This window comes from Pithys albifrons, chromosome 20 (assembly GCF_047495875.1).
Source record: "Pithys albifrons albifrons isolate INPA30051 chromosome 20, PitAlb_v1, whole genome shotgun sequence".
Lineage (NCBI taxonomy): Eukaryota > Metazoa > Chordata > Aves > Passeriformes > Thamnophilidae > Pithys > Pithys albifrons.
The window spans coordinates 6479875-6506747 of record NC_092477.1 but is presented as its reverse complement, the minus strand read 5'-3'; the positions used below and the strand labels follow the sequence as shown (position 1 = coordinate 6506747).

General features: G+C 44.3%; 1 protein-coding gene across 1 annotated transcript in view; it reads left to right on the top strand.

Moving 5' to 3' along the window:
* BRINP1 (BMP/retinoic acid inducible neural specific 1) overlaps positions 1-25482 on the top strand; it is an 85578-nt gene extending 60096 nt beyond the window's left edge. Inside the window, exons 3-8 of the mRNA XM_071574597.1 lie at positions 680-870; positions 5651-5820; positions 7096-7201; positions 14198-14434; positions 19455-19677; positions 24040-25482. Of these exons, the coding sequence (XP_071430698.1) occupies positions 680-870; positions 5651-5820; positions 7096-7201; positions 14198-14434; positions 19455-19677; positions 24040-25180 (2068 nt within the window). The 3' untranslated portion in view covers positions 25181-25482. The remainder of the gene's footprint in view (positions 1-679; positions 871-5650; positions 5821-7095; positions 7202-14197; positions 14435-19454; positions 19678-24039) is intronic.
* The last annotated feature ends 1391 nt before the right edge of the window (positions 25483-26873 follow it).

Here is a 26873-nt window from a genome sequence, read left to right as displayed (position 1 = left end):
CTCTCACTTTAAAAGCATGGATTTGAGAATCACTTTATTTGGTTGGGGTTTTTTAAAGCCAAACAAACAAAACCTCCACTTTCATTCTGGCCTCTGCTTATATCTGAATCGATCCTTTTACGTGGTTTTATTTCAAAAATTGGTTTTCAAAATGATCTTTGACTGCACTCCTGGTGCTAAAAGATTAAGATGTCTGGAGAAAGTGTGTTTCCTTCAGCTTTGCTTTGCAAAAGCATGCTAGGAAGGCTTGTGGGTAACAGGGATATAACAATGATCAGATTGGGGTAGATCTGTGGTCTAACTGACCAGCTCTTTTGCTGACAGAGACCAGAATTTGCTGCTTTATGGAGACGTGTAAGACCTCAAAGAGTGTGAGGGTGAAAGAATCAACATGCTTTTGTTGTAGGAAAATCCAGCTTTCTTCCAGGCATGTCTGGAGACTCCAAGGCCACCTCTTCATCTGATACTCAAAGTGTGTTGTTATTGTGCAGTAATGTCTTGGTTTTGCTCTTCTCCCCCTTTCACCTTGTCTAGCCTTGTTGCCTCATGTGTGTTTCATGTGGAAGGATTTCCAACAGGATTTTCCCCTTCTCCATCCTCCTTTCCTGCCTGGGGTGACTCTTCCTGCCCCTCCAGACTGGAAGCCTCACCCATGTTGTGTTCCTATGTTGTCACCCAGGGAGTTTGCCCGTTGGAAGGTGAGGAACACAGCCATCGAGAGGAGGGACCTGCTCCATAACCCACTGCCCCTCATGCCTGAGTTTCAGAGGAGCATCCGCCTCCTGGGCAGGAGACCCACCACGCAGCAGTTCATTGATACCATCATCAAAAAGTACGGCACCCACATCCTCATCTCTGCCACCCTGGGAGGTAGGTGGCATCCTGGGCTGTTTTCTGATGGCAGGGGTGGGGGGATAGAGAGGGCACTGGGCAGCACTGAAAATATGTCCAGTTTTGGGCTCCCTGGTAAAAGAGACATGATGCTCCTGGAGTGAGTCCAGTGGAGACTGCGAAGATGATGAAGGGTCTGGAGCATCTCTCTTACAAGGAAAGGCTGAGGGAGCTGGGGCTCTTCTGCCTTGAGAAGAGACAACTGAGAAGGGACCCCATCCATGTCTGTCAGTGTCTGCAAGGAAGGGGCAGAGGATGGACCAGGCTCTGCTCAGGGTTGCCCAGCAATGGGACAAGAGGAATGGGAAGAAACTGATGCCCAGGAACTTCCACCTGAACTTGAGGAAGAACTTCTTTGCTGTGCAGTGACTGAACACTGAACACACTGCCCAAAGAAGGTGTAGAGTCTCCCTTACTGGGGGTATTCCAGACCCATCTGAACACAATCCCGTGCCTTGTGTTCTGGAATGACCCTGCTTGGGAGAGGTTGGGCCAGATGACCCCAGTGTGGTTCCTTCCGACCTCACCCACTCTGTGATTTCCAAACTATGGCCATGCCGTGTAGGAGCTGGCTGGGGGCACAGGGCCAGGCCAGGCAGCTCTCCAACCAAATTGTCAGACACTATGAAAGTCCTCAGAGTATAAAGAGCCTTTGGAAATGAATTCACACTATGAGCTGTGAGTTCAGCACCTGTGCCGTGTGTGTACCTGTGTGCCCATGTGTGTCAGGAGAAAGACGTGTCATTCAGCCAGGGAGCCTGGCTGCCAGCCCTGTGCCCCTGCCCTGAGCTGCACAATAGAATGTGTTGTTCCCTCTTGCTCACAGAATGAAAGCAAGTGCAAGAGGAAAAACATCCTTTCTTGCTGGAACTGGAGGAATATTAAAGAGCTCCAGGAAAAAGAAGGTCAAGGAGTTGGGCAGGGAGCGTGTGAAGGGAAGACATGGCCAGAAGGCCTGTGGTGAATGTGCAAAGTAACATGGAGTAGGCTTTTGGAAAACCAGCAGTTAGTAACATGGAGTAGGCTTTTGGAAAAACAGCAGTTAAGTAAAATTCAAAATATATATGGAGGAGCTGCAGAGGGGTCTGCGTGTGCACACAGAATATGTCAGTGATGACATCAGAGAGGGCACTGTAGGACCATGAACTCCTGAGCATGCACTGCTGGTGCTGCTGCATAAACATTTTGACTGATGAGTATTGAACAGGGTAGGGGTGAAAATCAGCAGCTCCTATTGATATTTGCTGCCAATTTTTTTTTCCTCTCCTGTATTATTTCACTATTCTCTTACCCCTTTGGGGTGTGCCTTTCTTTCATTTAAATGCCTTTCTTCTGAGAACTACTGTCTGTGAGAAGGATTCTGCAGTGGCAAAGGCTCTTAATTTTAGTAGGGAGTTTGTTGTAACGTACCTCACCTCCAGCCTTGTCACATTGCAGAGTTTGTAGTGAACTTTGAGGAATTTCTGGCCATCTGTCTGTTCCCAAAGCACTCAGCAGACACTGGGATGAGACAGAGATGAGATTAGATGTGTGCATATGATTCATGCACAAATTAGGTGGTAGGTAAATTGGCACAGTTCCACTGAAGTCAAATGGCCTCTGGTGTGACAACGTCCTTCAAAGATCCTCGGGCTGCTCTTCCAGTCCAGGCACTCAAACAGTCCATTCCATCAGCAAGAAATGTGAGAGGGAGGTTTCTAAGCATTGGAGAGTACAAGTGACTGCCTGCATCAGGTCTTAATGAAGTCTATGTAAAGATAAACTGCTTTTTATTGAGGAATTTGCTTCACAGGACTATGTTTTACAGAGCCCAAGACAGCCAAGCAAAGTGAGAGATTTTTTTTGTGGCTTTACTGTTCTTTCCATTGACATGCCTCTTTCTTCTTGCCACTCACATCCGTGGAAATTCGAAATAAGAAAGACCTTTGATGGTAAAATATATTTTTAATTTTGCCTGGTGAGGTTGTAAATTATTCACAGGGGCTTGTTTCTTCTCCTGATTTTACAACACAACAATTTTAAATATGCAGAGACGTGTAGGGAGAACTGGTGTTGGAGAGGAGAGCTAAATGTTCCACCAGCCCCGAGGATGGTAAGCAATGGTAGGGGAGAAGAGAAAGATTTATCTTGGCAATGGCAGTCCCAGGGTAAATGTAGATGAAGCTGGGCATGCATTATGCACAGAGGACACAGTCTAATCACAGTCCGTGGGCTAAACAAGACCACTGGGATATAAAACCAGGCATGTCCTGCCACACTTGCTCTCCCAAGACCTCGTGTCTCCTCAGCAAAGACACAGGCATTCTGCCCTGTCTTGCACTTGTTTGTACCTCAGCCTGATGTCTTATTATGTTGCAAACGAGTGACAAACACACGGGAAATTGTTTGCCTTTTAAGCGCCAGCTGTTTCAGGGCCCCCAGGAGGTGGGTGATGGATCAGCTGGGCCCACCTGAACACAGCAGCTATTTTCACACCTGGCCACCTGAGGAACAGCTCTGATGCTTTTCAACCTACAGAGCAGTCAGGTCCCCCCAGAGCCCAATAAAAACCCAGCTCTGCTCCGGTTTAGTTCTGACAAAAGGATTGGTGGAGGGTCATTTTGAGGACATCCATGCTCTGGGGTGGAGCACACACAGCTGAGAGCCAATTTGTAGGAAAAGCCCTAAAGGAAAACCAGCTTTGAACGTAGCACCAGCTTAATGAAAGAGAAATTAAGACCTAATAATGCAGCAAAAGTCTGTTAACCTCTCTTGGTCGAAGAGTTGCTTTCCCATGTGCCCCCTCCATGGGGCTGCTGTGCTTTTCCAGGTCTGCACACAGCCACACAGGGTTGGTTTCCTGCTTCAGTGTTTCTGCTCAGCACCCTCCACTCCTAGGGACAGTATTCATCCCCCAGGAAAAGCATCATGGCTCATGGGCTATACTTTTCTGCTTTCTTCCTCAGGGAGGAACAAATGACAGTTCTTGTGGGGAAATTGCTGATCCTCACTGCTCTAGAACACAGTCTTCTCTTCTCTGTTGAGTTTCTTAGTGCCTACTTCGTGTTGTCCAGGAACCCGGACTGGTGGAATCAATAAAGAGTTAGTGGCTGCATCCAACAGGTTCCTCCAAGAATCATATCTAAGAGGAGAACTACCCCAGGCCCTCCTTCTCCTGTCACAGCCTCACAAAATCGTGGCAAAGCATCATTTATGTCTGCTGCATGTCCATGCAGTGAAATGCTTCTGGCACATGAGAGATACACCACCTTTAGCTCAAAATACACTTTCACACTGATTTGGCCTCTTGACTAACTCTCCTGTAGGTTTTCTTTTGGTGGCAAAGGGGTTGACTCCTGAAAACTGACCAAACAAAAACTTCAAATCCCCCTGAGAAACTCACCCAAAAGATGAAATTTATTTGGATGGAGCCTGATGTGGAAGAGCCTTGAATCCCTGCCAAGGTCTCCTCACAGGCTCAACACAAAATAATATTAATGGTGATAAAGGAAATCAAAGCTGATCATTTTCCAGGGAAAGTGATTTTGTTACAGTAACAGTGATACTGTTACTACCACAACTTTGATAGTGTCAAAGGATAGTCTGTTATTCTTAAAAAAAGTATTAAAGTTTTCCATGGTAAACTTCTCTACTGAGGTACTGTGAAACCAATGAAAAGATTGACTGATCAATTCTTTCAGTGAAAAGTATCTTCTTTCCACCAAAAAATGTCCATTTTTCATCTCAAAGCCAAAGGCTGAATCCTGAACGTAACTGTGGCTTGAAAAAACTGAAATCTAATAAAAATATTTTGATTTTCAGCCAGAATATTTTTGGTTTGTTTTCAAGCATTTGGCTTCCAGATAAAAGCTGGACAAATTCCAGGGGAAGGGAGGGGGAGGGCTTACTGGGGTGGTTGCTGGGGCTTTTTTTCATGTATGCAATAAAAGAAATAATTTGGACAAATCAAACAATTTCAGCTAATAGGAATTTTAAAGACAAGTAAGTCCTTGTTCTCTTAAAAAGATGCAAGGATGATGAAAAGCAAAATATTTATTGGCCTTAGAAATGGTGTCACATTTTTGTTTTGACCATGCTATCATTGCCAGGGGCAGTGCATTCATCAGTGGTTCATCTATCAAATCAGAACAAGTACCATTCTTCTCATTAAGAGAGTTATGTAGAAATGGCACATTCCTACCATAGTTGTCTCTGCATTTATTAAAATCAGAGCTTCATGTGTTGAGGGTGCAGGAAGGCATTTCACCTTTTTAGCCCTCTTTTAGTGCCAGCCTTACGTTAAGAATGAACTGGCTTTTAATCTGGCTCGTCCAGCACAAATTGAACTTTCAGGTAAATCTTACTTCTCAGCTTCAGTTACTTTTCAGATATATGTTGTTACATTCAGGTTTCTGCTGATGTTTATCAGCTCTTAACTGCTTCACTCCCAGATTCTCTGTGGTTACTGATTCAAAATCATCTGTTGTCCCTTATCTTGTACAATATTTTTCACTCTCCACTTAGATTCTCTGAATGAGATGCTGGGATAGGAAAGAAGACAGAAAGGGTTTTTAGTCAAAATTAACTTTCTCGTTTTCTCTTTCTTCCAATTGTTCCCCTTCACTCATCCCTCTTCCCCCTTTGCATGGTCACTGGAAGCTGAAAGGAGTGCTTTTGGTGCCTGACTTTTCTTTCTTTAGGCACAAGAGATGACACCACTTCTTTCCTGTTAAGGTGACTCTACCTGGCAGCCTGAAATCTCCTTCTGTTTCTGCTGCAGGGGAGGAGGCCTTGACCATGTACATGGACAAAAGCCGCCTCGACAGAAAGTCAGGAAACGCCACGCAGAGCGTTGAAGCCTTGCACCAGCTCGCCTCCTCCTACTTTGTGGACCGTGATGGCACCATGAGGAGACTCCATGAGATCCAGATCTCTACCGGAGCAATCAAGGTACTATATCTTGCCTTAGGAAGAGAAAGAAGATTGTGTGTGCCCACATTGGCACTGCAGGGATTTGGAGCAGGGCTTTGCCAGTCCAGTGTGATGTCTTCTTTGATCAAAAGTTTAGTTCCCAGGGTAAATTTTTCTTTTATCAATCTTATTGAAGAATTAATTTTCCCAGGGCCAGTAATATCCAGAAAGAGGTGGGCATTCAGTGTGATGGTCATGTTATATAGGATAATTCCACTAAATGTGACAGTGGCTTCTGGAGGGGAAAGAGGGAGCAGAGAATCCAGATCAGTGATGGAGGTTGGAAAGGAAAGGCAGGTCTGTGAAATGAAGAACGCTGTGCAACCCAGAAGTACTTTTCTCTTGTGGGTGTAAGACTGCTAAACATGTCTCAGCTGAATTTACTACAAGAAAAGGTGAAAAACTCAGTGTGGCATTACTGAGGCATCTGGAATGAAATGGACTGAGAGACAGCTTGGGGGTTGCAGCAGGAAGGAAGGGAAGCTGCTCAGAGAATACAAAATAAGGAAAATGGCTCTGCAGACAAAGGCTGCCTTCTCTGAAAGCAATCATCCTACACTGGGCAGGGATTTTATTGTTGCAGAGTTCACTCCAGGGAAGGTGATGTGGATGGAGTCGTCATTGTTAGCCATTTCTGAAAGGTTTCAGCACTCGTTATTGTTCTGTAGTGTCTCATGGCTGAGTCTGTTCCCTTCTGGATGGGAAATTGTATTGAGATATTGAAACAGTGACAGTAGATAATCACCCGTGGTGAATTCCGGAAGGGCAGCTCTCCTCCATGGCTGGAAACCAACAGCAACAGCACTGCAGGTCATCTGTGCCTCCATCTACCCTCAGCACAAGGATGGTGTTCACATTTGGGAGCGCTAGGCACCACAGAGGGCTGGCAATCCATCTCTGTTTCTTGCTTTCCAATAAGAGAAGCCAGGGAATAATTCCTCTACTGGCTTCTGATGTTCTCCAGTGGAGATCCTCTATGAGAAACATCAATCTGCAGGATCTCTATGCCAAGCCCAGAGTAACATGCAGTACCATAAACAAAGCAGGCACAAGTCATTCTGCTTTTTCAGCTGGTGCTGCACTAAACATTAGCCACGTCTGTCCAGGGTGGGGCATTTTTTCCAAATTTGGGAAGATGTGTTTTGGGCTGTATCAGCTGGTGACAAGGAGTCATTGTCTTACAAGGTCTGAAAAGGCCTAGGGAAGGTGTGATGCTGCAAAGGGAACACTCTCTCTTTTCTACATCCTCCGTAGGTAACAGAAACTCGGACCGGCCCCCTGGGCTGTAACAGCTACGACAATCTGGACTCTGTGAGTTCTGTCCTTCTGCAAAGCACTGAGAGCAAACTCCACCTGCAAGGTAGGGCACAGGAATGAGGGACATGGCAACACAGGGCATGGAGTGGGGGGCTGAAATGAGAGAGATGCTCTTCTGTTTGCTGTGATTCTGCCTTGGCTTTGAGTTCCCTGAAGCAGGACTGGTGGCTTCTGGAGGCTTCACGTGATGCTTAGCAGAGCAGAGACAGAACTTGACAGGAACTGAGCTAAAGGGACCCCAGTGAAGTGTCTGGGTGTCCCCTGCCACTTTATTTTGATGGAATTCTGTGTATTATACACACAGCAATATAAAAAAAATGTGACCTCTTCTATCAATATTGAAGGAGCATTCTGTCCATGTCTCTTTGTCCCTCCCAAACTGCTGATTTGTGTAAGAGGTTTGCACATCAGCCTTCGGGACTTTCCAATGACCGTAATCTTTGGGAAAAGTCACAGAGGTTTTATTTGGATGCTCGAAGCCATGGCTTCAGTCCCAGCTGGGGAGCTAGTCCAGAAATCAACAGATAGAGGTCATGACTGAATTAATAAATAAATACATGCTGGTTAGCAAGAAGTCAGCTTTAGGAGAAGGAGGAAATTCACTGTGCATGTAATTTGTGAAGGTTATTCCCAAATTTTTGACAAAATAAGGAAATGTGGGATTTAATTGCTCACTTGCCCAGATGGTTTTATTTCTGGAATCCTTGTACTTGCACAAATTTTAATTTTTCAGATGAATGGGCTACATTACATCTTCCGCTTTGAGTATAATTTGGCAAGTGCTGTTTTAATCTTTGGTTTCACATGAACTGGGTCGCATTTACCGAGTAATGTTGTGGATATATTATTATTGTTTTTATTATTTGCCTTTAAAAATAATAGGCAGGTTGTTTTCACTATTCCAGTGATTATCCAAACCACTGAGTTCCAGTTCTTATCTAATTAACAGTAAGCAATTTGAGAGGTTTTGTATACTCTGATGGTGGCTGCTGGTAATGAAAACCCAGGGATGACACATCAGATAACAGGGTAAACAGCTAAATCAGCAGGCAGCTCGGGTTATAGGCAGAGAGGCAGGTAAATCAATAGAACCTCTATTGGCTATCTGATCCTACAAGAGAAGACATAAACCAAGGGAGGGGGAAGGAGGTGGAGGAAGAGGGGGAAATTAGGAGAGAGAGGCAGGATATAAGGTGGATGAGGCTGTAATTTCCGGTGGGAGCAGACAGAGGACCTTGGGGGTCAAGCACACATGGGTTTCGTGGAGCTCCATGGACTAACCCAGAGCCAAGCTGAGCCAAGGGAGAGAGCGAGGGAAGGTAGGAGCTCTTCCTAACAGAACAAAGTGACCTTTAGAGCTACACCTGAGCTTTCCGCCTAATCTGGAGTGTGGTTCTTGGGATAATTACCCAGGATCCTTCCTCTGCTCTGAGAAGCCTCATTAGGAATTAGTGACAGGGCTGCAGCAAGTAATGGATCGTGACTGAGTCTCCTCTGATCTGATTAGCAGCCAAGCATGAGCTGCTGACAGAAATCCATGTTACTGCCTTCGTGTCACTCAGCTCTGAGCCTGGCTCAATAAAAGAGCAGCTTCTTCATGACAGGGAGAATTTCTCTTTCTGAAATTGCTGCTGCCCAGCCCTGAGAGTTGTGATTTCAGAGCTGTACCATGCAATGGCTGGAACGTGGCTCTCAGTGCTCTGGTCTGATTGAGGAGGTGGTGATGCGTCAAAGTTCGGACTTGATGATCTTGGAGGTCTTTTCCAACCTAAATGACTCTATGATCCTATATACCAAAGCAAAGTTACCTTCATGACTGCACACAGGGTTTGGGAAGGTGAGCCAGCCTGGAGATGTCAGGGGAAGACAGTGCAGGGTGTTTGGTTCTGCATCTGTGGTTACTGGGACAGAAGAGCATCACTGATTTATAAACCCATATCCATGTGGACTCAGCATGTCTGTACATGCACTGGGATATATATATATATATATATATATATATATATACACACAATATTTGTCACAGAGCACAGTGTGTTTCCCTTTTTCCTGTCCCTCCCTGGAGCAGGATCCCTGTCCTGTGTGTGAGGAGGGCTGTGTGCTGATGAAGCCTCCCATCACGGGACTGAGAAATCCTGGTTTGGGCCAGGATCTCACAGGTGACTCCACTTGTTTGCATTTTGTATCCTCTTCTCCCTGCCACCAGCTGGAACCCACATGTGTCCATCTCCAGCCTGGATGAGGCATGAGCTGCCTGGAAAAGGAGACCACCAGAGCATGGGAGGGGAGGATGCCAAGAGCTCTAGAGCTGTCTGGTGGGAAATGGCAATTTGTGATCCCAGGCCAAGTGTCCTAGGCTGAAACTGGAAAATTTGAGTGAAAAAAGCGCAACATTTTGAAAAGTTCCAGGAAATTAATATTCCAGAGACATACCCTGGCACATCAATACCATTATTGACAGTATATGTCAATATTGTAGCATAGCACTGTTTCAGTGAGGTAAAATCCTTCTGTGCTATTCTAAGCATTGCAACATTAAGCAGGAAATGTTGCATTTTAGATAGTTTTTTACATCAAAGATGCTAATACATTACAATCCCATATATAATATATAATGTTTGTACTACAATCTTGCAATGTTAAATATACTACCTTATTTAATATTATATTACTATATATGCATAAATACTCACATATATTATACATATATAAAATAGATACATAATATATAGCTTTGTAATATACATGGTTGCATAATATTAGAAGTTTCATTACAATTCACATTAAAGCCCTTGCCAAGATGGGCAGAACAGTAATGACAACACCAAACATTTCAGCTTTTGAGAGAAGCAGAATGAGGAAGTATGAAAAAATACATTTAGAAAGTCAAAAGTGCTTTTGAAGTCAACATGCTCTCACAAAATGCTTCAATGAAACTGCATTTTCAACAGAGAACTCTTCTGTGGAAAATGTTTCAAATAGCTCTAATTTAGAGCTGGGGAAATTTACCTCTTTTAATGCAGGAAGCCTTTTATATACAGTCTAAAGGCAAACATCTCTAATAGTTTTTTCTAGGTGAATTAAGGACATGTTCCCTTGTCAGACACTTCATATTCTGCCTGTAGTTATCTAAGATAAAACTGTACCAAATCTGTGCTGGTCTTAATTTTAAAAGAGGAACTTTTTGCTTTATAGGATGGCAGAATTTCTCCTGACCAATATCTTAAAAACTAAGGTATTCTTCCTAATGCTGATCACCAGCATATTTCCCTTCTGCACGTATTATCAGCTGATGAGACTCTGTTGGGGAAGATCCCATCCCTTGTGTCCCCTGGCTTGAACTGAGGGATTCTCCCCATGGAAATTATCCAGTAGCTCAGTCTTTAAGACCAGGCTGACCCACTGCTTGGCTGCTGACATGAGGTTTCTTCATCAGTAGAAAGCGCTGAAAGATTAAATAGAATTATTTTAGTGTTTGCAATATTCAAAGAAATTTCTTGGAGAACAAAACAGCATTGTGGGGTGTTTTATTAAGGTCATGGCTGGCAGCAGGGCTTTCCCAGCTACCATGGCCAGCTGCTCTGTGGGGCTGCTGTGTTGTCATAGTCCCTGGGACTGCAGCCTTCCTGCTTTGCAAGGGGCAACTGAAGCACCCAGAGCAGTGGTCTGAAAAGATTAATCCTACCTTTGCTTCACTGACAACCATAATCCACTCAATTTCAGCAATGTTTAGTCTCTGGGCATGGTGTGGAAATACATACAAATGAGGAGAGTGCAGGACTGAGGGAGATGCTGCTGGCACAGTACTTGTAAAATATCTTCCTAAGATCTAGTCACTAGGATGCTCTACACTAAACCAAAAATACTGATATGAATCTGCCCTTGTCTGGATGTGATGAGAAATGTGTGAATATTTATGTATATATATAAAAGTATGTATGTGAACACAGGCATGGCTGTATTTCCTGACACTGATTTCTTCCACAGGGAAATTCCTGGCTGGAAGATCTGAGTTGCACATAATCCCTATAGCATGTTTGTAGTTTTAAGGTCAGGGGTTTGTGTTTGGAGTATGAACACTCATGTTCCAGTGAGTAGCTGGATTGGGTGTCACTGGTGTAAGCACGTCTGAGTATGTGCTGTGTGTTAATGCTACAGGTAACTACAGATTCCAGCAGAACTGCTTCCCTGATTAAGGTTTTATATAAGCACTTTGTTGAATTTGTGATGTGTACAGGGGTCTGATTACCTCTTAAACTGGACATTACTTCTTAAAAGGGGAGGTTATTCTGAAAATGTTTTTGGGTTTTGTTTTAGAAACCATGAGTCTTATGGACAAAACCCAAGCATCCATGCGAGGCACTGCAGTGCAGGATGGGACCATGTTATGGTTTGGAGATTACAGAGTATTCATGTTTCTGCATGTGCTGACATTCCCCTTTGCAATGGGGAGTTCTTTCCCTGAAATTCTAGTTGCTTTTTTCACACTTATTTCCCTCTAGAAAAAAAAATCTCTAAAGCCAGGACCATTTCTAGTTGGGACCAAACAGCTTGTCATGTTGTAATCCAAGTTAAAATTCAGAGAAAATACGGAGAACTGAAGAGCCTGAGGTCATTTGTTTATATTGAAATGTTGAGGCCAGAGCAGGTTGCTCCTTCAGGAAGCAGAGTGGAAAAATGTATTCATGGGACCTGGACCATGAATAAAGGGCTAGTGCACATCAAGAAGTCCAGGCCCCCTCTCCTGTGAGCTTGAAAGCTCAGTGAGTAGAGCAGCCTTCAGGCTCTCCAAATCCCTTTTGGGGATCAGTTCTCCAAAAGCACTGTGCTTTAATTCCATCCTGAAGGAAAGTCTTGGATCATGGCAGGTGGCACCATCTCTAATGTCAGTATGAAAGTTTGACAAGGGGTTATCCCTCTGTGGTGTTTGCTTCAGATAAATTATAGAATCATAGAATGGCCTGGGTTGGAAGAGACCTCAAAGATCATCTCATTACAATCCCCTACCATGAGCAGGGACACCTTCCCTTAGACCAGGTTTCTCCAAGCCCTGTCCAAACTGGCCTGGGAGACTTCCAGGGATGAACCATCCACAGCTTCTTTGGGCAACCTGTGCCAGGGTCTCACCACCCTCACAGGGAAGAATTTCTTCCTGATATCTAATGTAAAACTACTCTCAGTTTAAAGCCACTCCATCTTGTCTTATCACTAAAACCCCTACAAGAGGCTGATATTCAGGACTTGCTGAAGACAGCAAGGAGAAAACTGAGCTTCTTTCTGAGAAACATCTCAGAAAAGACCAAGGGGACCTCAAAATGCCGGTCCTTCTTAGGCCAGTTTTGAGGTGTTTGCAGGGATGCTGTAGACTGGTAATCTCTCTGTTCCTTCATGTCCCAAATAGCACTATAGAAAAGGCAGCAGGATCTGTGCCTCCAAATGTCAGGCTTGAAATCCTGCCCTGTGCCAGTGTCACAAACATCTTCCCCAGCTGAAGGGAGCTCTGAGATCATTCTGGCTGCCTGATGCCACTGCTACACACTTGGCTGTCAGTGGGGAGAGAGGGATAGCTCAATGCCACCAGGCATGGTGCTCAGAGAGCCCAGGAGGAGAGGAAACAGAGGTCCCTGCGCCTTCCACGGCCTTCTGATCCTCCCAAAATTTCCACAGGGACCTCATCAAGGCTGAGATGTCTCTCTGGATCCAAAAGCAAAAGGGTAATGGGGGTCCCATTGTCCCTGTCTGCTGTTTTTCTCTTGTCTGAGGTGAACATGACCCATCAGAGATGGGCCTGAACTCCTGAAAGGGGTCACAGCCCTTTTTGCCCTTCCTGCACACTCTCATCCTCCGAATTATTGTGTGATTTTCATTCCACTCCAATGAGCTGTCAGCCACGGATACGGTAATTCAGCGCAGCAGAAACACAACCAGATGGGTAATTGACCCACGTGCCTTCATTGCACTGGAGTTCAGTGCTGCTGTTCAGGCCATAAACTCCTTTAGCTGCCACTCCAAAATCCCTGGGCCTTTTACAAGGAAGAAGAGGGCCAGGTTTGGAGTTATTGTCATCTGCCTCGTGCACCACAGATGCTGACAGAGTCTGACAAGCAGGACTTGCCAGGTAGAAGAAAACAGCTGTGAGTCCTGAGGGAGGTCTGCAGGGAGCCTGGAGGAGGGACAGGATGGAAAAACATGTACAATGCACACAGGGTGAACACTTAAACTGTTATTAGGTCCTCTGGTACGTGAGCAAGGGTACACTTACACTAATGCCTGCACAGATGGGTGGATACACAAACACTCACTGTGGAGAAAGGGACGTGGGGATAGATGTCCCTGCTACTGTAAATCTTCAGAGAACCACTGAAATCATTGGCACTAAATCCATTTGCACTTTTATAGGATTTGGCAAGTAGCCTTCCTAGCAGGGGGCAAGCTGCAAAGGCTCAGGTACCAAACTCCTGTATTTATGCTGTGGGAACTGGGCACTTAACTCTGCAAGAGTCTTTTATAAATCCCTCCCTGTTATTTCCTTTCTTCTGTTTTCCATTCTTTCTTATTTTCTTTTTCAGTGTGCAGTTTCTGTGGTGCCAAACCCAGTTAGTCTTACTCGAGACAGGCCAGAACAGCATAATGATCATCATTTCTGAACCAGCACTTGGTTGCAGGGTATAAAACCCCACACACCTGAAAATAAGGGAGGCTTTGCTTTAAGGTGCTTTGTACCATGATGGGATCCGGGACTGGGATGAAGGGACTACACTGGGTGCTGGGAAGGGGGAAGTTACTTATCTCCCTTCTATCCCAGAGCACATGGGTTCTGCTCTCAGCTAACTTGCTACTTGCACTGAAGGGACACAATTTGTACCCCACCTTCCTTACTCATGACAGCTCCAAGAAAAATTCCCCAGCAGCTTCTAATTCCTCAGCATCACTTTCCCAAGCTGTTAATGAAGCAGGTTTTAAAATGAAGAATAAACAACTGAAACGACTTCTTAATATTTCCCCCCCCCCCCACACATCTCTCTTGTTTCCTTGCCAGGTCTCCAGATCATCTTCCCTCAATATTTACAAGAGAAGTTTGTCCAGTCTGCCTTGAGTTACATCATGTGCAACGGGGAGGGCGAGTACATCTGCCGGGACAGCCAGTGCGGCTGCCAGTGCGCCGAGGAGTTCCCGCAGTGCAACTGCCCCATCACCGACATCCAGATCATGGAGTACACCCTGGCAAACATGGGCAAGACCTGGACAGAAGCCTATAAAGATCTGGAGAATTCAGGTAACTGAGTAAAGGTCATTGTCCATTTAATTTATTGCAAACAAAACGTGTCACATTATATGAGGGAAGATTCTCTCTCCCTCCCTCCCTCTCTCTCTCTCTGTCTCTATATATACACATATATATTATATTGTCTCAGTATAATGCCCCATTTTAGATGAAAAAATAGATGATATTGAGCCCAAACCCATGATCTTAGTCTTAAGGGAGTACCCTTTTTTTTCCCTTTTTAAATATACAGACAAGAACACACACCACACGTCATTCTATGTGTACAGGGGTATTTTCCATGCAAGTATTTGTTTGATTAAAAATCTGATTTTTTTCATACCAAACCAGCTCTAAATCTCACTTTTAATAGTTCTACAGAGAAACTTCCACAATATAAATGATGCAGAAATTGCTTTTCAGATTTGCATGAATGATTTATTCTGCTTTGGTGAGAGGCAATTCAGAAGGAGAAGGTACCGGCCAGATGACACCTCATTTGAGACAGAGAAGAGAGGGGAAAATGACTTCTCTCTCCTACAGTCTGATGTCTGCTGGTGTGAACACTTTTCTTCCTCCACTTTCTCTCAGGGTGAGGGTTGTCAGCAGAGATTGTTTCATGTTGATGTTGCTAGTGGGGTAGTAGTTGGTCCATAGTAGGTGTGCTGGGTTACTTGTGAGATACACACTCTCAAGGGCTTGAGATAGGAAAGAGCAACATTAAGTGAGTTCTGTCCTTTCCTTTATGAAGCAACAGGCCTACCCTGAAGCTACAGAGGACTAAGTAGAACTTCATGAAGAACTTGTCCCTGTGCTGACTCTCATCTCTAAGTATTAACCAGTTCTTTTCCAACACTTTTTCTTTAATGATTATTGTCATAACTGTCCAGGTCTCCATGTTAGGAAAGAAAACTGTGAATAAAGGACCACCTAGCTCAATTCAAGGCACTGAAGAATTCTTCTTCACAACTTTTCATAGCAGCAATTCCTTTCTTCATGTTGAAGGTCACTTTAATCCCTTTAATGGTTGGAATGGAGCAGCCTATGATGTTACCTTGCTGCTGCACAGATTCCTGTGTCCCACTCGTCAGTTCGTGTCCAGCTGGGCTGAGTCAGAGTAGTAGTTCATGGTCTGAGGGTAGTTACCATCTTGACAGGATCCCCCCATATACTTTGGGGAGCCATAGGGCTGGAGCAGTCCCAGGTTACTAGCTGAAGAGGTCAGGTGTTTTCTGTGAGCTTCTATGGGTTCATGGATGGGGTACACCAGGACAAACCAGAAGTGTGGATTTCAGAAGCTTCTGCCAGCTCATACTACAGAAATCAAAACTACTGGCAGTGGCTGCCAGCATAGCTCTGCCACTGGTTACGTGGTGCCAGTTGTTAGTTCTGGCACAGGTTCTTCACACAAGATGCTCAAGAGCCACAGGTTGGCCACCACTCATCAACCCTTTGACTTTCCCAGGGGATGTAACCCAGGCACCAAGAAGGTGAGAGCCCTATGGAGAGAGGAGTTACAGCCCCACAGTGACTCCTTCACTGTTAACATTCTGTCCTTGCTGCACCTGATCCGAGCAAAGGCTGGGGTAGATAATTATATTCAGCCTCCCTCCTCCTGAGATTTCAACGAGGGAAGGTGTTTTTCATTTGCCATGTTAAAGTGACACATTGCAGTGCAATTTCTGCTGTAGCCATATTCCACCCAGGGCTGGAGGCTTTGCAAGGCTAGATGGAGTGATTATCTTTATGTCTAAAGATGCTGCATCTCATTCATCACCTTGTTGCATCATGCGTGAACTTATCCTCTGAGATGAAAGTCACTATCACAAAAGACTGTAGTATTAGTGTTTTGCTTCTTTGTTTTAATAAATATTCCCAATAACCAGAGGATTTTCTTCCTTATGAACAGCAGAGGAGAAATCTCTGATGACATCTGAAGGCTTTTCCAGTAAAGTGGACTGAAAGGCACATGAGTGCTCTGAAAGCAAATACCATTTGCACAGGAAGCTGCTGATAGGCTAAAACATTTGTATTCTGCTTCTGGTGTGTGTTGGATCCTCTGTTAATTTGAAAAAAAAATCATGCAGGGCAAATCAAGAGTTTGTGTGATTTGGGAAAGAGTCTTCAAAGTCAAGGAGGCTGCAGTGAATCAGCTCAGAAGCTTTTAGCCCTGTGCTTCATTGCTCATGTGCAAACTGAGAAAAAATAACACTGCCTTCTTCTTGGCATTTTAGTGGGGCTGGCCAAAAAATTCTCTGATTCTGGATTTAAAAAAACCCAACCAACTTTTAAGTCATGGGCAGTGGATTTGTTTGTGTGTTTGTTTGTTTTGAGCTTTTCAAGAATATTGCTCTCTGATGCAAATGGGATTTTTTTTTTCCTTTTTAACACTGGAAAAATTAAAGTTTCATTTTTCAAAGGGCTGTCTGACATGTAAATTCACTGGAGTGCCACCACCCTTCTGCAGAGGCTGGACACTGTCCCATTCCACATGTGATGCTGAGTCATTGCCATGGGATTCCCTGCAGGGACTGACTCAGCTAAAAGCTGCATCATGGGAGATGTAGTCTCAAGCATCATCAACATTTTCTGTGCAGAGAAATAAAACTGCAACAAATGCAAACAAACTTGTTAGTTAATTGAAAATTCTCAGGATGAAGAATTAACTATTCTTAGATATAGGGAATATCCCCATCCATGCTCCTGGTTTCCAGGCACAGTTATGGCGAAATACACATCAATAATGAAAAAAACTATCCTGCTTTGAAAGTACTTTTTTCTTTCCTCCCCCTTGTTTCAAAAAACCCCATCCAGCTTTTTTTTTTTTTTTTTGGCCAGATTTCCTGCTCATTTGTTTTTCCCCCAACGTTGCACTGCAGTAACAAAATGTGCACACTGCACCGAAATTTCTGCCTTCCCCGTCTCGATGAAAAATGTAGCACATTCATCATCGGAGGGAAAAGAGCTCAGGCTTCTGCACAAACAGGCTTTTGAGGGAATTGATTTATAAGGGGCGGGAAGCAAATGCAAGGCTTTTACTGCTGAAAGGTACCCCGAGTAATCAGTGTGGTCAACAGGAGCAATTACACGTGATGATGGTCTCGGAGCAGGAGAAAAGCATTTTTGAGGAGGAGAAGGGCACTGAAAGCACCATTAAAAAGAGAGTGAAAACCTGAGGGATGATTAAAAAACCAAATCTCTTAGTTAGCTTTGGGAAAGAAAGGAGACAAGCAGATGTCCCATGGATCTTGGTAGTGCAGTGATGATTATTTTTATTAGGTGTTCAGTTACACCATGTGATGAGTAGGATGTGAACATCCATTTACCATCTCTGTAATGATGGTACTGACTAATGCACAGATACTCTTTGTTAGGCAGTTAAGCATGAACTGCAAGTTGATGAATAATAGGAAATCTGTTATTCAAATATTTTAAACTTTGTACTATAGGATGTAAATTATCTGCTCCGAGTTTCTCCAATAATTCTGTGGATTATTTCTTTTAATTAAAAAGATACTAGATTTACGAACTCCTTTTTTATTTTTTATGCTATCGTCCTCTCTTCCTTATAAAAAAAGGGTGAAGGAATTTAATTTAAAAAAAAAGGATTAGAGAAAGATGAGAAATAATATAGATAACATACAGGAAGAGGTGGCTGCACATCTTGTTGGCTACTTTGTGATGTTTATGGCAGGTTTCTAGTCCAACCTACTTCTAGAAGCAGGATTACAACCAGTACTAGGTCAGGTCAGTCATGGTTTTGTCTAGCAGAGACTAAAATGAGAGATTTTTACACACCTCTGATCATCATGTTCCAGTGCTGCATTACCTCCAAGTGATGAAATTTTTCAGCGAATCATTTTAAATTCTCTTGTTGCAAACTGTTTGTTCCTCCTTGTTATATCATCTGTCTGTCATAAGAGGAGTCTCTCTCCTTTGTATTTTTAAGCCTCTTTTGAGCAGCGTAGGCCGTAATTAGATGATCCCTTGGCCTTGTTCTTTTCTGTATTCCACTCGATAGAATTTTTGTTGTCCCACTCCTTGCACTTCTCAAGGTCTCAGTGAGTCAGACAAAGTTTTCTAGTATCAAAAATTGGGTTGTTTTCTACTCAGAAGGTTGGAACCATCTGGGTTTTTTTTCCATTTGAAGACGTCCCAGACTAGCCTGAGCAAACCATGTGTCTCAGTTAGGAAGGAAGGGATGCTCAGAAACAGAATCAGTATCAGAATTTCTGATTTGTGATTAAAAAAAAAAACCCTCAAACTCTGCACTGTGGTAGGTTTTTTTCATTATCAAACAAAGTAAAATGGAAACAAAGTGATCCAAAAACCCACAAACACAACAAACAAAACAGCAACAAACCCCTAACATTTAACAATATATTTTTTTATCGATTAGATTTTTTCCCTTTGGCTAAAATTTATACATGTTGTTCACACCTGAGCCCTGGAAACGGTTTTATTTCATTTTCATTGTTACGTAATGCAACTCATTTAACTTCAAATAAAGTTAAATAAGTAAAAAGAATCTGAATGCCCTTTTTAAAAAATGAGAAAGCAGGACATTTTAAATGATCACAACCCGTCCTCTGGGGAATTTAAAGCTTTTTTATTTCCTTTTTTTAATGACACAGCCAAAGTGCTTTGCCTTCAACAACAGCTGAAAAACAATGTAAATGAGAATTCTTTAACTGACAATGATTACAGCTCCCAGCCTTTTGTTTATAACCCCTACACTATAATCTCATGCTCCAGGGAGTTTCTCTCTTTTTTTTTTTTTCCACCCTGTACACTTTAACTGGGTTTTTTCACCTTGATGTTCACTGTGGGTTTTTTCCTATATGGGAGTAGCAACAGCTGTGGAATTAGTGAGTTTCCCAGGGCAGGCTGACAGAGCAGGGAGTTCATGGCTGTCACCTTCCCATGGCCTCCTCCATCCCTGCTGTTCCTCCACCCCACTAATGAAAATCTTTGTAACTTTGTTACAGCTCAAAGACCTCTTTATTTCTCCCCGTTTTGTGCCTTCTTCCAGATGAGTTTAAATCCTTCATGAAAAGGCTACCTAGCAACCACTTCCTGACCATTGGGAGCATCCACCAGCACTGGGGGAACGACTGGGACCTGCAGAACCGCTACAAGCTGCTGCAGAGCTCCCTGGAAGCCCAACGCCAGAAGATCCAGCGCACTGCCCGCAAACTCTTTGGCCTCAGTGTCCGGTGTCGGCACAATCCAAACCACCAGCTGCCTAGGGAAAGGTACCTCCATCCTTCTCTGGGGTTGGGAGTGCTCTGGAGGGGTGGCTGGTGGAGCCCAGCTTGTGCTTGGACACAATCCTGACAGCCTGTGTTTGGATATAGGGTGTGTAAACGTAGAGGTCTGGGGGGAAGTGGTAAAATCTGGGAGTGAGTTGGAATGTCTGGAGGTGTTTGCAGCCTTTATCACACCCCTGAGTATACTCTGTGTGATCTACCCCTTATTCTGTAGCTTTCTGCAAGAACACTGAGGGGAGACCTCATTGCAGGTCCAACTTCCTCGGCAGGGGCAGAGGAGGGGCAGGCACTGATCTCTGCCCTGTGGGGACCAGGGACAGGACCCTGGGAATGGCCTGGAGTTGTGTCAGGGCAGGGTCAGGTTGGATCTCAGGAAAAGGTTCTTCCCCCAGAGGGTGGTGGGCACTGACCAGGCTCCCCAGGGCAGTGGCCACAGCCCCAAGGCTGCCAGAGTTCCAGGAGGGTTTGGATGATGCTCTTGGGCACAGGGTGTGACTCTTGGGGACGGGCCTGTGCAGGGCTAAGTGTTGGACTTGATGATCCTTGTGGGTCCCTCCCAACTCAGAATATTCTGTGATTCTTTGAATATTCCAGGGCTGACATCAAGCAGACAAAGCTGCTTTTTAGTAGTTTTACCTCATAAACCACAGCCAAGCTTTAAGCCTTCACTTGCTGTTAAAGTGAACACATAGAGCACACGAAGCTTCAGCCCAGTTTTGAGTTGTGCTCTTCAACGAGTAGAGCCAGAGAGAAAGAGAAGCTTTAATTTTACTTGGAACATGTCACATTCCTTCTATGAAATGCAGAGTGAACCTGAAAACCCACTGACCACAGGCTTTGCAATGTTATTAAAGATGTAGAGAGCAGATTTTCCATTATAGCTAAAACAGTTATTGATATTGAATAGTCCCCTACTGCTGGCTCCTTTCAGACCTGACCTATAGCTGAGACTGTTTGCGTAAAGTAATTTCTGGGGACTTGCATCTGTGGATTTTAATAAACATCTCTTGCTGTGTCTTTCTACGTTGTCTGGAGTGAAGCAATAGTAAAAATCCTGTGGAAAAAAAATTAGTCCAAGTACCTTTTATTCCATGTTTCTCTTGGAAGGGTCAGGAGAAGTTAATATTTGTAGAAACTGTTTTCTCACTTTCTTCATTACCTAAATATTCAGTTTCAAGAGAAAGTTGCCTGATTGACTACTGTCACCTGTTCTCACCCAGCTCCCTGGCTGCAGAACACATTGACTTTTAATTTCATCACTGTGCAGCTTGGAAAACTCTTCCAGAGCTTAACATCTCTTTAATTACCAAGAAATCTCATGTTTCTGGACAAAGATTTGATGGACTTACTAGGGATGAGGAGAAATATCTATTAAGTTGAGGAGATTATGAAAAAAGTCCTTGGAGAGCTTCCTAAAGCTGCCCATTCCTGCCAACTGGCTGAGCTGCTCTGACCCTGCCGAGTGCTGGAGAGTCACAGCCATGTCCAGGAGGTATTTTCAGTTGTGCCACAACAACAACAAAGGGAAGCAGCAGGGAGCAAATATCCAGCCAACCACGTTGCTTCAAAACATTCAGATAAATATGTCTTCAGCATTTCTCATCTATTTTAAAAAATCAGCCAAGCAGAAAGGGAGCCTCCAACTACTACTATGAAATCTGGGGGAAGGAGGATGAAATGGATGATGGCAGCTGGGTTTTTAACTGACTGATGTGCTTGATTTGTTTAAGTCAACATCAGCAGGCATATTATCATCTCTTTTCTTATTTGTCATTGTGCATCTGTAGCTAGGCAGGGGAGCAGCTCAGGAGACAGCTCTGTCGTGGAAGAGGTTTGCATCCCATCTTTCTGCTCACAGAGCTGGGAAATACTCTAATTTTCTAATTGTTGCTGTGCAAGGCGACAGATGCTTATCAAGCATGTGAGTGGCTTTGAAAGGAAGGAAAGGTTCTGCTAAGAGTAAGTTTCTCTCTCTTTAATACACATAATAATAAGCCTGAATACATTCAAGGCAATGTAAAAGGAAAAAATGGGATTGCTGTAGATTGTCCTCAGGGAAAGGGAGAGGTGGTGATTCTAAATGAAAGACAAGAAAAGAAGAATAGGGATTCTGGCAATTAGGCTGATTCTCCATAATCTTTTGCAATAGCTAAGTACAGATAGATATAGTCATATAGATGAAGACATAATATAGATTATATAGACACTGGTATATTTGGTCTGCACTTTTGTTAAAAACCAGACAAGTTTACAGGTTTAAAAAGCAGACAGGTTTGTTGGTTTAAAAAAGAAACACTTCCCAGTTGTTAGAGCTTTGATGCTGATTGAGTACCTGTAGTAGCATTTTAAAGCACTGGATGTAAAATAGAACTAACATCCAAAGAGAGAAGGGGTTATACATATTCTGGGCTCCAGCCAAATTGTCATTAGTTAAGAACACATCTCACAGCTGCTGAGAATAAAAATAGCATTTTTACTTCACTATTCTGTACAGAAAACCCAAAAGTACCCTCAGAGCAGCTAATGGTGGTTGGAAAGTGAAAGGTGAGTTTGCAAAGGAAAACTTATTTAAACCCTACCTTTTATTCTTGCAAATAAATAACTAATAATTAAAAAAACTGCTGGATCACATTTTGGGGGGTTTACTAATTTTTTTTTTTGTTGGTTGGTTTGGGTTATTTTGTTTTTTGGTTTGTTTTGGTACGGTTTGCTTTTCTAATCAGCTTTGCCACCATCTACAACAAAGTTGCCTTCTTGTCTCAAGGGACACCCATCCACCTCCTCCCTTCCCCACACCTGTTAATCATGTTGGCTGTGAACCTGGGAAGGAGATCCTGGCAGCCCTGTACCACAGGAGGAATGTGAAAATTGTCTGTTCCCACATCCAAGGCTTCACAATTTTTCTGCTAAAGCCCTTCCTTTTTCCTCACCCTGTCTCTTTTTTTCCCCTTTCACCCCTTTTCTTCCTGCTTCTTTTCATTCCTGCCTGTTCTCTTTCAGTTGTTGTTTCAGTTTTCCCTTCTCCATCCTATTCCTTCTGTCCACTGTGTTTCTGTCGTTTTCCCCTCTACCTGCACATTTCCCCCCCCTTTCTTCCCCTACTCTTTCCATTTCTGCTCCTTGATTATTTCTTTCCTTCCAGTGCTTTCCTGTTTTACACTCTCATCCCTCCACTGGCTCCCTCCCCCTAATCATCTTGCTGTTCTTTGCTGCTGTATCGTTTAATGCCTTCTTTGATACAGCCCACAGCTTAATGATTATTCGGAGGTCAGGCGATGCAGGTGCCATGAATTTCACTAATCCAGCTCTGAGAGCCTCTGTCCATAATCACTCCTCCCGTTCTACAGAGGCTGAATCCTAATTTGTCATTAGCCAGTCCTCTCACTGCAGCACTCCCAAGAACTTTCTGCCCAGAGGAGACAATGAAGTATTCATTAGCCCGGGGGAAGGCGGAGGGAGGGAGCAGCGGCTGCACAGACCGCTCTGCTGAGGCTGCTGAGAAAGGAGTCGCTGTGCTGAGCTATTCTAGGGTGCTGGGAAGGGGGAACAGGGAGGCAATAAAGCAACGTGGCAAGTGGGTTACACAAAAAGAGACCGTGGGTTGCAGTGTCATTAATTAGGAGTCATTCCAGGACTGCAGGATGTGGAGGTGATGGTGCTGATACAGCAGTTGTAGGAATGGTGGGGCTCAGGGATTGGCAAGTGGGGCTGCTTTTAAGGGAAGAGGCTTAATTATCATCGTGGTTGGGTTTTTTAAGCAGAAACTATTTTAGCATCTTTGTCTCGATGAATCCTGACTTCCACCCTCTTTTCTGCTGTTACAACCTCTGCACCATAAGCAGAGGTTACTCTTGGCTTTGCCTTATCCCGTTACATGTCTGTTTTGGAGAGTGGGGCTAATTGCTAATGACATGGAGAGGAGTTTTCTCCTGCTATCCTGGAAGTTCTGCTGACCTGTGATGTCTGATAGCACCTCAGCCTCTGGCATAGCTTTATCAGCTCCATTCCCATGGCTGAACTTTGTCACTGTGGTTGGGATCCTTGGCAGGAGACTGTGACAGTCTCAGCTCCTAGAGCAGTGTGAGGAGAGAGAAATCAGATGATCAGTTCTAACTGCTTAGCTATTTCTTAGAAGGCTTTTGCTCTTCACCAAAGGAGTAAACAGCAGATGAAAGATTCAGTCTAGAAATAGACTGGAATAGCTCCCAGATGCCACAGCAGGGCATCGATGTTCTGAGAGCTCTGCGTCAGATATATCCCTGAAAACACTGTATCTCTGGTAAGATGCCAACACCAAGGACTCCATGAAGCCCTACAATGCTAATGATTTCTTCTCCCCACCTGCAGGACGATACAGGAATGGCTTACCCGGGTCCAGTCTCTGCTCTACTGCAATGAGAACGGGTTCTGGGGGACCTTTCTGGAAAGCCAGCGGAGCTGCGTTTGCCATGGCGGCACCAGCCTGTGCCAGCGCCCCATCCCCTGCATCATCGGGGGCAACAACAGCTGTGCCATGTGCAGCCTTGCCAACATCTCTCTCTGCGGCTCGTGCAACAAGGGCTATAAGCTTTACCGGGGTCGCTGCGAGCCTCAGAATGTAGACTCGGAGCGCAGTGAGCAGTTTATCAGCTTTGAGACAGACTTGGACTTCCAGGACCTGGAGCTGAAGTACCTGCTGCAGAAGATGGACTCTCGCCTGTACGTGCACACCACTTTCATCAGCAACGAGATCCGCCTGGACACCTTCTTCGATCCGAGGTGGCGCAAGCGCATGTCCCTCACCCTGAAGAGCAACAAGAACCGGATGGACTTCATCCACATGGTGATTGGGATCTCCATGCGCATCTGCCAGATGCGCAACAGCAGCCTGGACCCCATGTTCTTTGTCTACGTCAACCCGTTCAGCGGGAGCCACTCGGAGGGCTGGAATATGCCCTTTGGGGAGTACGGCTACCCCCGCTGGGAGAAAATGCGCCTCCAAAACAGCCAGTGCTACAACTGGACCCTGCTACTGGGCAACCGGTGGAAAACCTTTTTTGAGACTGTCCACATCTACCTGCGCAGCCGGACTCGGCTGCCCTCCCTGCTGCGGAATGAGACTGGCCAAGGGCCTGTGGACCTTTCTGACCCCACCAAGCGCCAGTTCTACATCAAGATCTCGGATGTGCAGGTGTATGGCTACAGCCTGCGCTTCAATGCCGACCTGCTGCGCAGTGCGGTGCAGCAGGTCAACCAGTCATACACACAAGGCGGGCAGTTCTACTCCTCCTCCTCTGTCATGCTCTTGCTGCTGGATATTCGGGACCGAATCAATAGACTGGCGCCTCCCGTAGCCCCAGGGAAGCCCCAGCTGGATCTGTTCTCTTGTATGCTCAAGCACCGCCTGAAGCTCACCAACAGCGAGATCATCCGTGTGAACCACGCCCTGGACCTGTACAACACCGAGATCCTCAAACAGTCGGACCAGATGACAGCCAAACTCTGCTAACCCGAACTTATCAATGGACATGTTGGTGAATCGATCCTTTTGCTGTATAAAAAAAAATAAAAGAGAAAAAAAAAGGAGAGGAGAAAAGCTAAAAGGAAAGAACAAGAAGTGGGGGGGAAGTAAAAGAAAGTGGGGAAAAACAAGATTTGTAAAATGTAATTAATATACGAAAGAGGAAAAAAAAAGAGGAAATTCTTCATTTGTTGAAAACTAAACCCGTTCTAGCAGCTGTATAAAACTGTCAGGCATGTTTGTTATTTCTATAATCCGTCATAAAAGGGTAACACCTTACTCTCTCTTGACCTTGGAGGTGTTGCTTGCTAGTCCTCAGGGGCAGCAGGGTAAATAAAGGGAGGAGCAGAGAGAGGGGCCAATTTCTGTAACGAACTGTAAAGTTTTCTGCTATGCAGGTGCCAAGACAAAGAGACATACAAAAAAATCAAAGCAAACAAACAAGAGTTATATGTAAATGTAAAAGAGCTGCCATTATTCCTATAGTGGGAGTAAATGGTTAAAGATAAAAGATATTTCTTCTGTTGAGATTTACGCCAGCTTTACCTTGAGTTATTCTCGCAGCTGAGCTTTGCTGGAGAACAGGAGGGGATGGCAGTTTTTTGAGGGGTAAAACTGGTGCCTCCTTGATGAGAAGACACATAAGAGGTGGAGGGTGGGTGCAGGTCTCAGGTGTTTTCACTTTGAGATTTCCATCTTGGAAGACTTTTCACCAGAGGTTGAGTCTCAACACTGAAAATGGGACGTGTTGGATCCCTTTGGCTGTTTTGCTGACCTGGAATTCTTGCCCTGCATGAGGCTGCTGGTGCCTTCAGTGGTGCCAAGAGCAGCACCTGTAAATCTTCAGTCACTCATCTTTCAGGTACTTCAACAGAGTTCCTAAAGCACAGAAAGCCAAAAACATATGCCAGTTTGATAAACCTGGACTTAAAGGCAAACCTGAGTTTGGCTTTCTGCCTCAGGTTCTGGGTTCTCCACTAACACTGAGAAACACCCATCACCACAGAAACCAAAGCACAATGCAAGAGAATACATTTCCAAGGAACACTGGAGACACTGAAGGGTACCTAGGTCATTTTTGCTCTTTGGGAAAGGAAAAATCTCTTTTACTTTCTTATGTCTCTGTGGCTGTGAATAATATCCTTGTTTCACTTACACTTTCTCTGTCCACAACAACAACAAAAAATATAGAAAATATATGAGAAAAATTTAATAAAATATATGCAAAAGTAGTAAAAGGGAGGGGTGGGAGGGAAGAGCACAACAATCAAATCTACCCTGAGTTTGCAAGGATAAAGCCAAATTAAAAAGGACTGAATTATCAAAAAAATAACTAAAATAACTAAAAGGTGGGTAAAATTTTTTTTGGATATGTGTTCACTTGTGTTTGGTTTTTAAAAATACAATATGTTGAATGGAGCATATGAATGTAGGACCAGCTGAGCTGGGTGATGAAGCCTGAACACTGTGGGAGGTGAGTAGTGAGGTGTTTCTCCTAATTTCACTGTGTTTCTTTAGTTTAAGTTGATTGTGAGAAGTGTTAGTGAAAGACTGGAATTTCTGCCCTCCTGGAAGGGAGAAATAAATCTCCAGTCCTCACTCTTCCAGAGCTGGAGGTCTATCTCAAGGAGAAACAGGCCTGAGCAGAAGGGACAGTCCTGATCCAAAGTACAAAATTCAG